This window comes from Peromyscus eremicus, chromosome 1 (genome assembly GCF_949786415.1).
Source record: "Peromyscus eremicus chromosome 1, PerEre_H2_v1, whole genome shotgun sequence".
Taxonomy (NCBI): domain Eukaryota; kingdom Metazoa; phylum Chordata; class Mammalia; order Rodentia; family Cricetidae; genus Peromyscus; species Peromyscus eremicus.
This window is the reverse complement of record NC_081416.1, coordinates 17,286,318-17,301,837: the sequence shown is the minus strand read 5'-3', so window position 1 is coordinate 17,301,837 and position 15,520 is coordinate 17,286,318. Positions and strand designations below refer to the sequence as shown.

General features: G+C 52.8%; 1 protein-coding gene across 1 annotated transcript; it reads left to right on the top strand.

The window, feature by feature from the left end:
- Window positions 1-529: 529 nt before the first annotated feature.
- On the top strand, window positions 530-15,103 carry Sema4g (semaphorin 4G). Its single transcript, XM_059257469.1, has 15 exons — window positions 530-613; window positions 3,419-3,933; window positions 4,023-4,171; window positions 4,405-4,467; window positions 7,831-7,929; window positions 8,042-8,135; window positions 8,282-8,395; window positions 8,596-8,759; window positions 8,833-9,002; window positions 9,292-9,436; window positions 9,562-9,784; window positions 10,019-10,134; window positions 10,236-10,396; window positions 10,545-10,606; window positions 12,821-15,103. The coding sequence occupies exons 2-15, from the start codon at window positions 3,810-3,812 to the stop codon at window positions 13,651-13,653; spliced, it is 2,517 nt and encodes an 838-aa protein (XP_059113452.1). The 5' UTR covers window positions 530-613; window positions 3,419-3,809; the 3' UTR covers window positions 13,654-15,103.
- Window positions 15,104-15,520: the final 417 nt, after the last annotated feature.

The following is a 15,520-nucleotide window of genomic DNA, read 5'->3' as shown; positions in this document are numbered from 1 at the left end:
ACTCAGACCTCGAGCTGAACAGTCTGGCGAGGGTGGGAACCACACACCTTGAACTAGGAAACAGAATCTACGCAGAAAGCCTGATGCATTTAACTGTAGTCCCCATCTGCACACCGGCACCCTAGGCCAAAGGCAGGAAGGCATGGTAAACATGTTTTGCAAGAAGTGAGGTGCAGGTTAGAGAGCAGAGTACAGGACTCAGGGACCCGAGGTTTACGCGTCCCTGCAATAGGTAAATGGGAGGGGTCATAGGACCACAGCAGACAGGCAGGATCAGCTTGTTTTAGGGCGCACGCGGTGGTAAGCACCCACCACCACCACCAAGGGGCGGGCAGTACCCAGATCGACTGAGCCTGGAAGAAAGGGGACGCCAGGAGCCGTGGGCCTCAAGCGTCTCCCACAAATCGTGTCTATTGTGAGTGGTGGGGGGCGCGAAGGAGGGCGGGCGCCCTTCCCCGCCCCCGCCTCCGGCCCGCCTCCGGCCCCCGCCCCACCCCCGGCTCCGCCTCCACCCCGCCTCTCTCTGGCCGCGGCCCCTTCCTCCCGCAGCTGGTGCTGTGGGGCCGCGGAGCCGCACGTCGCTGTCTCTATGGCCCCGGATCCCAGCGCAAAGGTGAGGGAGGCGGGGGAGTGCGGGCGGTGGCAGGGCCGGGGGGCCGCGGCCGGGCAAAGCCTGGTCCACGTCCATTCCACCCTCCAAGCTAGGCCAGGCCCTGCTCACCGCCGAGACCCCCGGTCCCGCATAAAAGGTTCTAGAGGGGCGCGGGCCAGGCCTCGGGTCGCGCAGGGCGCGGACCCGCCTTCGCGGAGTCGGGGTCCGCAGCGGGGCAGGGACCCGCGTGGAGAACAGTGTTCCCCTGGATCTGGGTCATGTCTCCTGGCGTCCGGCGGGATCGAAGGAGAGCTTGTCCTCGAGCTGCAGCAGTAGATACTGAGGTTAGATCTTATCAAAGGAGAGAACCGCGGACTGTCCAGGATGGTGGAGGGAGGGGAAGACGAGGGAGAGGGGCCCTCAAGCCAGGAGAGACCGCCATCGTACCGGGCAGAGGGAAATACCGCTAACCCCAGACAGGTGGACATCAGGGATGAAGGTCGAGAGCCTACTGAGGCTATTGTTGGAGGAAATCCTCACCTCCCCAGTTTTCTCCACCCTAGGATCGAACAGAAGATGATCAGAGTTCAGCAGGCAGGCCCTGGGAAGGAACCCAAACTTGGAGTGAAGTGTGGGGTGTGAACTGGAGACCTTGAACCCTCTTAGTACTGGGGGAGGGGGTGGCGTGCTCCACCTCCTGCCCATTAACCCGGCCCTCCCAACAGGTTAAGTGGGGGCTGAACGCTCCAGTCCAGCTCCCCAGATTTAGAACGGCAGTCTGTAGGGGGAAAGAGGGCTGCCGAGGTAGCATTCCATCTTCACTTTGCTAAATCTGAGGGCCTCCTCCTCCTCCTCCTTTCTGGGCTATTTACCCATTCTCCCTTTCAGGCACTCACCCCAAGTCAGAAGCCTCACAACACACACACACACACACACACACACACACACACACACACACACAGAGAGAGAGAGAGAGAGAGAGAGAGAGAGAGAGAGAGAGAGAGAGAGAGAGAGGTGGCCTTAGGACCAGGACTTCCAGGAAAGGGGACAGGATTCTGCTCTGCATCTAACCCTAGCAGACACTGGCAGCCACCAAGCCTGCAGCCTTTATGCGTTTCATGAGTGTTTGCCTCTGCCTGGATGTAATTGTGTTTGAGGACTCTGCATACATATGTGCACTGAGCCTGGCCCACCATCAACAATTTTGTGTGCATGCTCCTATACAAATGTGTGTGGACAAGAAACTCCTGTTGAATAGGAAGCAATGTATGTAGCCCTGCTTGTTCACCTCTGAGGATATGTGAACCATTGAATGGATGGCATGTCAACACAACCTTATGTATTTGTACTACTATGTGTGGCCTTGGCCCTTTGTGTGAGCATACTTTTGCTAAGCCTCTGTTGGGGGTGTGTGTGCATGACTCTTAAAAATACATGTGCTCTCCGCGCTATTGAACATGTGTGCACACCTGTGTGCAAGTGTGTCACATTCTTCGGGACCTACATGACTCAAAATAAATGGGCGCGTGTGCCATGCACTCCACACTGAGTGGTTCCTCTGATCTCGGATGTGGTCTTCCTGCCCTGTCCTTGGCACAGACTTCTGCTAGCCCATAGGGCTCTCTCTTCTGTGTTGAGCAAATAGGAGGCCCCAAATGTAAACAGGTGTGCCCTCACAGTGAGGTGGAGCTCAAGCAGCCTAAAACCTCTGTTGCCCCAGCCCCCAAAACAAGAACTCAAGGCCCTTTCTGTGGTTCAGAGGCTCTCTTTTCTGCTTCTTATATTCTTCCTCTCATGACAGTGCTAACCTTTAACTCTTGAACAGACCCTCCAAATTCCTGTTATTCCTCTGACCAGCTCCAGATCCCTCCCATCTCTTTAAGGCCAGATAGTTAATATTTGACCAAGAAGGAAAAGGAGAGGCAGGTGACACGCTCTGACCCTGCCTATGGGTGTCTGATGATATTGGGTGGATCAGGTGTCTTCCACACCTCGCCCAGCCCAGGAAATCTTTGGAAGTCCCCCAGAGATAAGGAGGAGGCCTATCATCCACCTCCACCTCAGCTGCGGGACTAAAGGTGGCCAGGAGTTTCAGGATCCCATTGTTCACTGTCTCCACATTGCTTAGGTCTTAACTGGTCGTGCACACACTGCATGCAGTCTCCTGCACAGACTTTACCCTTGTGTAGCTCAGGGACCAAGATACCCGTGCCTCACTCCCACCCCCTCATGCTTGTGCTGCCTGCCAGCAGGTAGGGACTCGTGTAGATGCCCGGCCAGAGGGTGCAGTATGGACTCGCATGGGCAGGGCAGAGATGTGCACCCCCTCAGAGAAAAATGCCAGAGAGAAGTGTCTAATTAAAGAGAAATTCCAAAGGGAGCTCTCAGGCCAATGGGAAAGAAAAAAACAAAGGGAAAACAGGACAAAATTAACAAAGGCCCATTAACTGCCTCTGCCCAGGCCTTCCTGCAGAAGGCACCCCCACAGGCAGGGCTGCTGGAGGAACAGGCCTGTCTGAGAACCAATGCTCTACCAAGATGGTCCCAAGCAGTCTTCTGACTGGGTGAGGGCTGTTACCACCGGCATAGGTTAAAGCTAGTCTAGGGTCTTGTAAAAACAGTAAGTTCACCACAGCCTTCTTTACCAGGGCAGAGATGGACAGAATGACTGTGGGTCTGTCCTGATGTGGGAGTTCTGGGGATGCTAGGCCTCAGTCTTTCAGTGCCTCCTGAAGTCTGGGTAACATCATCCATCTTCCACACACACAGACCAAAGGGCTTTCCATTTTGGAGGGATTTTGATTTTTGTTTTGTTTTCTCCTTCAGAAAACAGAGAGAGAACTGGAACTCCCCCCCAAACCCTTGGTTGGGGGCAAGGTGACCCCTTCAGTAGCCTACAACTCTGCTGGGACCTTCCAATGCCCACTCTCCATGGAATTTGCCTTTGATGCAGAAAGGCACGTGACCCGTGACCCATCCCTCCCTCTGACTTCTGAGCTGTGATTCCATGGCCACACAACCTTGTGGCTCCATGTCCCCCCCATTCCAGGATCCTCCATGGCCCCATGACTACTTGATTTCCATGGCCTCCTGACCCCTGACCTTCCATGTGATCACGACCTGGACTTTGACCCCAGTGATTGCTCTTCCCCTCCTGTCCTGTGACTCTGGCCCCGGCTGCTTTTGGGGTCTTGTTAGTCTGAACTTCCCCAGGAAGATGTGGGGGAGGCTCTGGCCCCTTCTCTTCGTTTTCCTCACAGTAGCAGCAGTCCCTGGCCCCTCACTGCGGAGACCATCCCGAGAGCTAGATGCGACCCCTCGGATGACCATCTCCTACGAAGGTTAGATCCCCAACCTTGAAAGGCTATGGCTGCCGGAGCAGGGGGCAGGAACTAGCCCCCCAGATGGCTCACTGCCTCTCTTGTTCCAGAGCTCTCCCGGATCCGGCACTTCAAGGGCCAAGCCCAGAACTACTCAACGCTCCTGCTGGAGGAGGCTTCGGAAAGGCTGCTGGTGGGGGCTCGAGGCGCCCTGTTCTCTCTCAGTGCCCGTGACATAGGAGATGGGGCTCACAAAGAGGTCAGCCCCTGGCACCTGGACCAACCACAGGGTCTCCAGCTCCCTGGGACCTCAGTTACCTGGAGACCTCTCCAGCCTTCCGGCCTCTCAATAGCACTGTCCTTCCAGCCCAGAGCTCCTTCTGAAATTCGCCCCACTCCGGTTTCTCCAGTACTCCGGAGGCCCACTGTTTGATTCTCTGGGTAGTGGATATTGAGGTCGATATTGCAGTCTGTTCCCTTTATTCTCACTAGATCCACTGGGAGGCCTCCCCAGAGATGCAAAGCAAGTGTCATCAGAAAGGAAAAAACAACCAGGTATGTCCCCAGCTCTCCTTTCTTCCTCCTCAACCAGGGGGTGCCAGAATTGGAAGGGACACAGGTGGAGTGGTACAGATGTGCTGCAGCCAGCTACACAGCTACAGTGAACATTAGGAAAGGCAGGCCTTGGGGTAACCCTTCTACCCCAACCATCCGTGGTCTATAACTTGGCCTGTTACAGTATCTTAATCCCCTGCCTCAGGGGAATCTCAAACTATAATCATAACAATAAGTAGCTGCTAATGAGTGACAACTAGATCTAGTTCTAAGACAATCCTATGATGCATTATTATCCCCCATTTCACAGATAGGAAAAAACGAGACTTTGCTGGAACACTAGTCCAAGTACCTGGTGTTTGTAGAAGGACCTTAGTCAAGCATTAGTTCTTTCTAGCTAAAAAGCAGGGTGTCTGGGGGCAGGGAATTGTGGCTGGCTATGTAAAAACCATTTAGAGAGTTTCCTCTATTTATATACATATTTCGGAGTTTTTTAATACAGGGTCTCACTATGTAGCCTTAACTGGCTTGGAACTCACTATGTAGATCAGGCTGGCCTCAAACTCATAGAGATCTGCCTGCCTCTGCCTCCCAAGTGCCAGGATTAAAGGTGTGTGCCACCACACCTGGCTGGAGAGCTTTTTAAGAATACACATTCTTGGACCAGCAACATGGCTCCGCAGGTTAAGGCACTTGCCACCAAGCCTGACTACTCCCACAGTGAAAGGAGAGAACCTGCCCTCACAGGTGGCCCTCTGATCGTCTTTCTAATGTGTTCCATAGCATAGGCATACACATACATACATGAAATAATGAAAAAAATACACATTCCAAGCCAGTTATGATGCATGTGCCTGTAATCCCGGCCCTTGGAAGGATGAGGATACACACACACACACACACACTTATAGACAGAAAGTACATGTTCACACTGGGCATCCTGGTGGTGCATGCCTATGATCCCAGCAGTTGGGAGGTAAATGAAAGAGGTTTACGAGTTTAAGGAAAGCCTTGGCCCCAAACAAGTTTGAGGCTAGCCTGGGTATATGAGATTTTGTCTCAAAACAAAAGCAAAAGTATCTCACAGTCCACCAACCTAGAGATTCTGACTCAATGAGTCTATGGTGTGCCCCTCTAGGACTTTCCATCAGAGACTATCTCACTGCATTGTGGTTAATAAACAGAGCTAGTGGGGTAGGTAAACCCAGGACACAAAGTGTCATAAATGCCAACGAGGGGTTTGGACTTTATTGTGACAATGACACCCATACTGTTTGATGCCTTAGAGGCCCTCATACATGAATCATAGGTTCTGGATCATTAGGTCTGGAAAGGACCCAAGATATTACTGCTCTAGAAAGCCAACTGAAGCTGATATCTCTAGTTCCCAGACCACTTTGAGCAGCAAAGTATCAGAGAACATGTCCCAAAGCATTGTCCTGAAGGACATTCATTTTCAAAGGAGGAACTGAGTGGGCTAGTAATGGGTAGAGATATTGCTAGCAATCCACAGAGTCTGCTTAAAGGGCAAAGGAATTTATTAGAAAAGGAAAACTCACGATACAGAACAGAGGAATTATCGCAGGGTCCTGGAAGGCTGAGGTACAGTCCCACGCTGTTCTTTTGCCTGGTCTGTCTCCAGCATCCAAAACCACAAGGGAGCAAAGAGAGAGCCGCATATGTGCATCCCAGGTCTTAAGGGTCCCGAGCGGCCCCAGGGCCATGTACTTCAAGGTCATAGGCAGGTGTAACAGTTACCTGCTACCTCACTAGGGGCGGCGCTTCAAGGTCATAGCTAGAACAGCTATGCACTACAGTCTAGTAAGTGTGAGAAGGACAGCATTCCTACCGAGTGCACAGTGACATCCTCAAGGCTCTGAGAAGTCACCCGGTAAAGATAGATGCGTCTGCTTTCCAAGCTCATTGACTACAGAATTCTTCCCCAACTGCCTGTTTGCTGTCTTAGGGAGCTGCTCTAGGAATGTCTGTCTCACCCCATGTGCCAGATGGATTAAAACAGACTGAGTCTAGGGACAGGAAGAACAGTAGAAAGTTTGGGGCACCCTAGGGGTTAGAAAGACGGCCTGAGCAGGCTGACAAGGAACAGACGTAGACAATGGCCGCAGCGGGTGACCAAGTGGACATAGATGTCCTCCATGGATTCAAACTCTGGGTAACAGGTGGGAGGACGGCCGAAGCGAATTGGACAGCAGCTCAGGGCACCCGAGGGCTGTGGAGAAAGCCAGTGTGCCTGGAGTGATGAAGTGAGCATCCGGGGAACAAGCCCGGGGGCGTGTGGGACTGCGTGTTCAGAGCATAGGGAGCTGCTACCATGCCGTGGTCTGTGTTGCACTTGTGGTGCTTTGGGAAGTGGACTGGATGGGAGTGAGAGGTTGTCGACAGACGGAATGTCTCTGGAAGGAAACTTCGGACATGGTGGCATTGGTCCCCCTCGCAGGCCCCCTGGGAGACAGGAATACATGAGAGGCTGTTGACAACAGAAGCCCTGTGCTGTTTGGATTTTACTCTGGAGTACCCTCACTCACTGAGTGAACAGTTGTTATAAACAGTAGCATGGCGGGTTAGGAGGGGTCAGGTGGCCACTGGAGTGGTCCAAGGAAGAGGTGATGATTATCTGTACTAGATGAAAATAGTGACGTGAGCCAAGTTCAAGAACCATTTGGCACAGTGAATCATGGAGAGGGACTGAATGTGGGGGTGAGAGTGGGCGGCAGCAGCAAAGATGCTTCTGGATCCGAGCAAGGTGGATGCAGGTTGAGGGGGGAAAGACTGGATAAACAGGCTTAAGAGGGACTATTTGGGTCAGGAAAAATGGGAGCTTGCTCTTGGACAGGGTGAGATTGATATTGCTTGTGAGGCAACAGAGAGAGAGAGTTAGGATTTGTGGGAGCTCCAGCATTAGGGAGGAACATTGCTTAAAAGTAACTTTTGAGCTGGGCAATGGTTGCACAGGTCTTTAATCCCAGCACTCGGGAGGCAGAGGCAGGTGAATCTCTTGAGTTTGAGGCCAGCCTGGTCTATAGAGTAAGTTCCAGGACAGCCAGGGCTACACGGAAAAAGTCTGTCTCAAAAAAAGGTAACTTTTGAGCTCATGTCAAGCTGCCGTCATTTTCCTGAAATGCTCTCTACCTTTGAGTGCCAATGGCTCCTGAAGAGTAGGCGGAAGGGACTGCAGGAAAGACAGAAACAGGAGAAGCTGGCAGAGTAGCGTCAGGTAATCAGAGGCATTTTGGAAAGTATATCCTCACTGTGGAGGGCAAGAATCAGACCGCAAAGCTAGACTAACAGAGATGGCGTGTATCCAGGCAGAGGACTTCTATCACTGCCTCCCTTTGTCCATAGACCGAGTGTTTCAACCATGTGCGATTCCTTCAGCGCCTCAATGCCACCCACTTTTATGCATGTGGGACCCACGCCTTCCAGCCCCTCTGTGCAGCCATTGTGAGTATCTCTGCCCCTGGCCTTGATGGTTAACCCCAGACTGGCCTGACCTGGGGCTGCAGCCTTTGCCTGTCTTCAGGACCATTGACTGATTGGGACCCTCATTCTCCAGGATGCTGAGGCCTTCATCTTGCCTACTAGCTTCGAGGAGGGAAAGGAGAAATGTCCTTATGACCCAGCCCGTGGCTTCACAGGCCTTGTCATCGGTGAGCAGGCATTCCTGCTGCCAGTCCTCAACCACAGGAACGCTGTGATCTGAGTGTGGATCTTGTTGCTAGCATTTGCCATTTATGCATGCCACGTCCCCTGTTGTACATGACATGTATCTCATGTCTGGATGTCCTTGTCTCAGATGGAGGCCTCTACACAGCCACACGGTATGAATTCCGGAGCATTCCTGACATCCGCCGGAGCCGCCACCCACACTCCCTGAGGACTGAGGAGGCGCCCATGCACTGGCTCAATGGTTAGGAGGATGAGGCACAGGATGAGGGGAGGGGAGGGGTCTATTTTTTATTGTTTTCTCCCTGGGGCAGATGACCATCCCATTCCCAGGTCTCCAGGTGAGCCTGTCCATTCTGCACCTGTGCGTTATGGAGGGAGGGGGCGTGGCTAAGGGAGAGTTATCAGGCTGTCTCATAAGCCACCCAAATACTCACCCCGCAGATGCTGAGTTTGTATTCTCTGCGCTGGTGCGGGAGAGCAAGGCCAGTGCCGTGGGTGACGATGACAAGATTTACTACTTCTTCATGGAGCGCGAAGAAGGCTCCAGTGGCTTCAGTCAGGGTCGCAGCAGCCACCGTGTGGCTAGAGTCGCCCGTGTGTGCAAGGTGCATATGATGACGTCAGGGTGCGGGGAAAGGCTAGATCCCTGACCCTGAGCCTGTGTCCCTCCCTCCCCAGGGAGATCTGGGAGGAAAAAAGATCCTACAGAAGAAGTGGACATCCTTCCTGAAGGCTCGCCTCATCTGCCACATTCCACAGTACGAGACACTGCGTGGGGTCTGCAGCCTGGATGCTGATACATCGGCCCACACGCACTTCTATGCAGTCTTCACGCTGACAACACAGTGGTAAGCTCAGGAGTGCTGGGAAAGGAAAGGAACTGAGGAAATCTCAGAGCTGGAGCTGAGGTCAATGATGAGCACATATGATCTGTTAGGGAGAGAGCTGGCTGCAGAATTAAGTCAGGTATGTCAAACTATCCTAGGGCCAGAGAGCATTGTGGTCCACTGATGCACAAGACAGGTCCATAGGCCTGAGGTGGAGATGGACCATGGTAACAGTAGCTCCAGGTGGAGCGTGGGTTGGGGGCAGGCTCCATTCATTGTGACTAAGTCCTCCCCCATGTCCCATTCCTAGGAAGACCCTGGAGGCTTCAGCCATCTGCCGCTATGACCTGGCTGAGATGCAGGCTGTCTTCACAGGCCCCTTCATGGAGTACCAAGATGGTGCCCGCCGCTGGGGTCGTTATGAGGGTGGGGTGCCTGAACCCCGACCTGGCTCGGTGAGCACTCAGGACTGGGACCTATGCTGAGTAGACAAAGCCTTGGGAGGGGAGGAAAGTTCAGCATTATAAAGAGGGAGGCAGGTGGTGGAGTCCTGAGGCTCATCCCCCACCCCCCAACTCAGTGCATTACAGATTCATTGCGCAGTCGAGGCTACAACTCATCCCAAGACTTGCCATCCCTGGTCCTGGACTTTGTGAAGTTGCACCCACTGATGGCTCGGCCTGTGGTGCCCACACGTGGGCGGCCCCTGCTGCTGAAGCGCAATGTACGCTACACACATCTCACGGGAACACACGTCGTCACACCTGCTGGACCCACCTATGACCTGCTCTTTCTGGGCACAGGTGCTTCTGACCCAAATCCCTGATCCCTAATGGCCTTTTTGGTTACTGATAAATCTGAACACAGTAGTTCCTGCCACATTGGCCTTGGAGTGTCCAGTGTCCTGAGGGACCACTGCTGGTGGCTGATTCCTTGTCTCTAACCTTATGATTCCTGAGCTGTTCCCATTAGGATTCCTGTGGGGTACTGAGAGCAGATCACACTCTGGGTTCTGACTTTTGTTCATTCTACATCAGCTGATGGCTGGATCCACAAGGCCGTAGTCCTGGGCTCTGGGATGCACATTATCGAAGAGACACAAGTGTTCAAGGAGCCCCAGCCTGTGGACAATCTAGTCGTCTCTCCGATGCAGGTAGAACTGACTTCTGGCCTCAATATGCTAACAGAGTAGGGGCCTGGGGAGACTGGGCAGAGACTGGGGTGTTGCTGACCGACTGTCCTCTCTGGTTCCAGCACAGCCTCTACGTGGGGGCTGCCAGTGGAGTTATCCAGTTTCCTCTGTCCAGCTGCTCACGCTACCATTCCTGCTATGACTGCATCCTAGCACGGGACCCCTACTGCGGCTGGGACTCCAGCACCCACGCCTGCATGGTGGCCACCACCGTAGCCAACAGGTCCCAGGGTAGAGGTTGGAAGTAGGGATGGGGTACATGTGCCCTGAACGAAGAGGAAAGCCCACCAACCCCTAAGGGATGTGAGCTGTTGTTGGTAATCCTGCTGCACATTTCTCCTTGTTCATGAATCTTGATTTTCTGTCCTCAGGACAGCATTGATACAGGACATAGAGAGAGGAAATCGAGGCTGTGAGGGCAGCAGGGATACAGGTAAGTGGAACTCATGGACTTGTGTGGATGCTTCTGAGTGGCTGTGCTTGTGTGGTTTTGGTGAGGATGACCCAGCACAGGACAAGTATTCCATAGGTATTTTTTTTTTAATCAAATAAAATAAATGAGGACACAGGCTCAAGACTTGGAGACAGTCAGGGATGTCACTTATTGGTAGAGAGCTCTTCCTGCCTGACACATGGGTTTACTCGCTAGCAACACACACACAGACAGACAGAGACAGACAGACAGACAGACAGACAGACAGAAACAGATAGGGGTGGGGAGTTAGTGAGTTAGTAAAGGTTTTATGATCACCTCTAAACTATATGCCTAAATGGTGGGGAGATATAAATACAAATATCTATCTATAATTATTAATAATTGCAACTACAACAAGGTGCAGAAGGGTAATGTGTTTTTCTCCAAAGAAAGATCATGTAGCAGAGCTGATAGCTGAAGGAATAAAAAAGTCAGTAATCAGAGCTGAGTACTAATGTGCCAAGCACTGATCTAAATACTTCCATGTGTCTGTTCTCACGGCATTCTCTGTGAGAGGCACCATTATCATCCCCATGAGGGACAACCCTTCTGAGGCATGGGGAATATAAGGAAACTGTCCATGGTTACTCAAGTACGAAGCGGCAGGGTCAGAGTCTGGCCTGGAGCAGTCAGATTCAAGTTCTAAGCTGTGCTGTCTCCAAGCTAAGCAGGAGGGTGGGAGCATGAGGGCCATGACACTCAAGCAGCGAGTTCAGCAGGAAGAGAGAACTCAGGAGGGAAAGACTGGAGAGTGAGCAGGTACCATGGCAACAGTTTTGGTCCTTAAATGAAAAGCAACAGGAAACCTCTGAAGAGATTTACACCAGGGAGTAGTCTGATCACATTCATATTTCTAAACATTTTTTTGCTTTTTATCTATTTATTGGTTTTTCAAGACAGGGTTTCTTGGTGTAGCCCTGGCTGTCCTGAACTCATTCTGTAGACCAGGCTGGCCTTGAACTCAGAACTCAGAGATCTGCCTGCCTCTGCCTCCTAAGTGCTGGGATTATAGGCATGTGTCATCACTGCCTGGCTTATTTCTAAAACTTAAAAAAAAATTTTATGAGTGCATTTTGCCTACATGTATGTAGGTGCACTATGTGCATGCTTGGTGCCCATGGAAGTTAGAAGAGTGTTGCATTCCCTGGAACTGGAGTTAGGGGTGCTTGTAAGCCACCATGTAGGTGCTGGGACCAAACTCAGGGCCTCTGCAGCAAGGGCAACAAGTGCTGTTAACCACTGAGCCATCTCTCCAGCCCCTGTATTAAAATTTTCTAAACTAAGCCGGGTGGTGGAGCACACGCCTTTAATCCCAGCACTTGGGAAGCAGAGGTAGGCAGATCTCTGTGAGTCTGAGGCCAGCCTGGTCTAGAGTGAGTTCCAGGATAGCTAGGGCTGTTACACAGAGAAACCTTGTCTCGAAAAATAAAAATTTTAAAACTATGTTTAGTTTGCTCACAAGCATGTGTGTGATGTGGATGTGCACATGCCTTATGGGAGTCAGTTTTCTCCTTCCTACATGTGGCTCCCAGAGATTGAACTCAGGTTGTCAAGCTTGGCAGCAAACACCTAGACTCACTGACCTATCTCCTCAGTCTAGATTTGTGTTTTCAAGGGATTAGCTATAGTTGCAAGGAATAGAGACTGAATGAGGGCCCTAGAGGGCAGGCAGCTGTGGCAGGAGAGAAGCGAACGGGTCTGAGAGTCTCATGAGGATTGACATGAGCAAGAGAGGCAAGGGAGACTCCTGGCTCCTGAGGTACACTGCTGGGCAGCTGCTGGTTAGCAATTCAAAGAAAGGACCTGGTGTGGTTGATGAATGAGGGTTTGGCCTTAGCGAGATTCCCAGCACATGGTAAACATTCAAGTCTGGTGTTCAGGAAAGGAAGCTGTGCTGAAGGTAAAGAGTAGGAGTCCTTGGTAGATGACGGGAACTGAAACCACAGGAGAGAGGAGTTAGAGGTAAAAGGAGAAAAGGCCCAAGACACTGCCTACTTCCTAGGAAGGGTCCGTGTGCACCCTGAGAAGCATGCACTCACAGGCTTGCTTAGCTGCACCGATTCTGGACTTTGTGCCTGGTGCCAAGAATTTAGCTGTCTACAAGCTCTCTTGCCATTTCCAGTGCTGTCTAGCATGGGCAGATATTGACCTTTCCTTTCCCATCCTCCCCAGGACCACCACCACCACCACTCAAGACCCGCTCTGTGCTCCGGGGTGATGATGTCCTCCTGCCCTGTGACCAGCCATCTAACCTGGCCCGAGCTTTGTGGCTACTCAATGGGAGCAAGATCCTGAGTGATGGGCAGGACGGCTACCGAGTAGGAGTGGATGGGCTGCTGGTAACAGACACACAACTGGAGCACAGTGGCAGCTACGGCTGCTATGCTGAGGAGAACGGTCTCCGGATGCTGCTGGCTTCCTACAGCCTCACAGTCCGGCCGGCTACCCCTGCCCCCGCTCCACAAGCCCCTGCCACACACGGGGCCCAGCTGGCACATGACATGAGGTTGTTGTATGTGGTGGCCATTGCTGTACTTGGTGGCCTCTGCCTCATCCTGGCATCTTCCCTCCTCTATGTGGCATGTCTGAGGGGAGGCAGACGAGGTCGAAGGCGAAAATATTCATTGGGTCGGGCTGGCCGGGCAGGGGGCTCCGCTGTGCAGCTGCAGACAGTCTCAGGCCAGTGTCCCGGAGAGGAGGATGAAGGTGACGACGGGGAGGGGGCCGGGGGCCTGGAGAGTGGCTGCCTCCAGATCATCCCTGGGGAAGGAGCCCCAGCCCCACCCCCTCCACCCCCACCCCCACCCCCAGCTGAGCTGACCAATGGATTGGTGGCACTGCCCAGCCGCCTTCGGAGGATGAATGGCAATAGTTATGTGCTCCTGAGGCAGAGCAACAATGGAGTGCCAGCAGGACCTTGCTCCTTTGCCGAGGAGCTCAGCCGCATCCTGGAGAAGAGGAAACACACACAGCTTGTAGAGCAGCTAGATGAGAGCTCTGTCTGAGCCCAGCCTCCTAAACAAATGCTCTTCCAAGCCAGCCTGTCTGCCCCAGGCCGGGCCTCTGCCTCCCCAACACAGCCACCCTCCTTCATGCTCCCAGCTCCACTCCCCTCCCCCAACCTTTTGATGTCTCTGTAGGGCTGGCCAGAATCATGGTTAGCCAAAAGCCCCTCTTCAGTCTCCAAGGCACACATGTGAGCAGCCCAGGCCTACCGGTGCTCCTCAAAGGTAGGTGCTTCCTCAGGACCAAGTACTCTGCAAACCCAGACCCAGTTTCTATCCCTTAACCTAAGAGCTTGGGAGGAGTGGACTGTCTTCCTACCCCATTACCTGCCCAACCTTCCTCTTCTTCTCAGGTAGGGTTCTACAGGTCCAGATGGCCTCAATGTCACCACCCTCTGCATAGCTCTGTGTGCTGGGTAGTCCTGAATTCAGACAAGACCTCTCTCTCTCCCAGCCACCTGAGTCCTGCTTACATTCCCATGTGCACACAGAAGAATGGTTATCAGCTGGGCTGCAGTGCCCTGCCTCCTGGGGCACCTTGTTTCATTCCTCCTAGATTCAGGGCCACCCTCCCAATTGTCACCTTCCTATCTAGTCCTCTTTCAGTCCCAGCCCCATGTGGTAACCCTTTGGCAGGAGTCTGGGAATAGGCCAGCCTGGGAGGTAAGAAACATCCCTCCCCTCCTCTCCCTTCCTGTGTAGCCCTTGTGAGTCAGCCTCCCTCCCCACTGCTCTCATTCACATGCGAGAGTGCCAGAGCTCCGGGCACGTCCTTCTCCTGTGCATGTGTGGTGACACACTCATATCATCTGCTTCCATTCCCACCCACATGCACACTCGGAAGCTCCCCTTGCTGCCTCAGTCAGACCTGTGTCTACTAGGTTTGGTCCATGGATATTTCAAAGGGAGACTTCCCCTCCCATTTAGCTGTCCTTACGAAACTAGGACAAGTGACCAACACTGCACTCAATGAGCCAGCCTCCCTCTTAGGGACCAAGCAATTGCTTCTCCTAGACCAGAGCAGGGGAAGTGATCTTCTATCTCACCTGGCACATGAAGCCCGTTCTTGGAACTATGCAAAGGGCAGAGGCTGGGAGTTTGGATGCTTGGCTCCCACTCCTGTCCTACCTCACCAGGGCACTTTCAAGGTCCAGGGGCCTCAGATGTCTCCAGGCCCGTATGGGACAATCAACTCTGACTGAGCTCTCCCATTCCCCTTGGGTGAGGATGACTGTTATTTTTGTAGCTGAGAACGTGGAACTCCACGAGTTTTTACTGCCCTTCACCCATACCTCTCCCACCTCCACCCCACAATGAATGTATTTATTGTGAGAATGGCTGTACTTCTTGAGGAATGCCCCCCACTCATCACCCAGGTGGGTGGAACAGGCATTGATGGAATGGGGAGCCTGGGCTCTGCTCCTCCTCATGTTGGTTAATAAAAGCCCTTTCCCCACGGCTCTGAGTGTCTGCTTGGTCTAGACTGGCTTTACCAGGGATAGGTTTCTGGCCCAAGGAGAAGGTGCTGCAGAGATTTCCTCATCTAGGGTTGGCTTTGCTCCCCATACAAATATTTACATAAGGAATGAGATCCTCCCCTCCTGCTTGTACTGAGCTGGCAGGCTCAGAGGCCATGGGCTGAGGCTCACATTAGTCACTGATGATGAGGGTGACAAAATCACACCAGCTCAAGCACTCACAAGACTCCTAGCTTTCTACTCCCGGCCCTCTGCCTCTGGCTTTATCTGCTCAGGTAGGGATCTCACTGTTGGCTCAGGCTGGTTACAAACTCCTGGGTTCAAGTGATCCTCCTTGTCTCAGCCTCAGGATATGTGGGACTATTGATATACAGCAGACCCCACTCCTT

Coding starts and splice junctions, on each gene's coding strand:
- Sema4g (XM_059257469.1), top strand. CDS start 3,810: ATGTGGGGGAGGCTCTGGCCCCTTCTCTTCGTTTTCCTCACAGTAGCA. Junction 8,760..8,832: donor GAGTCGCCCGTGTGTGCAAG/GTGCATATGATG, acceptor CTCCCTCCCCAG/GGAGATCTGGGAGGAAAAAA. Junction 9,437..9,561: donor CTGAACCCCGACCTGGCTCG/GTGAGCACTCAG, acceptor CCCCCAACTCAG/TGCATTACAGATTCATTGCG.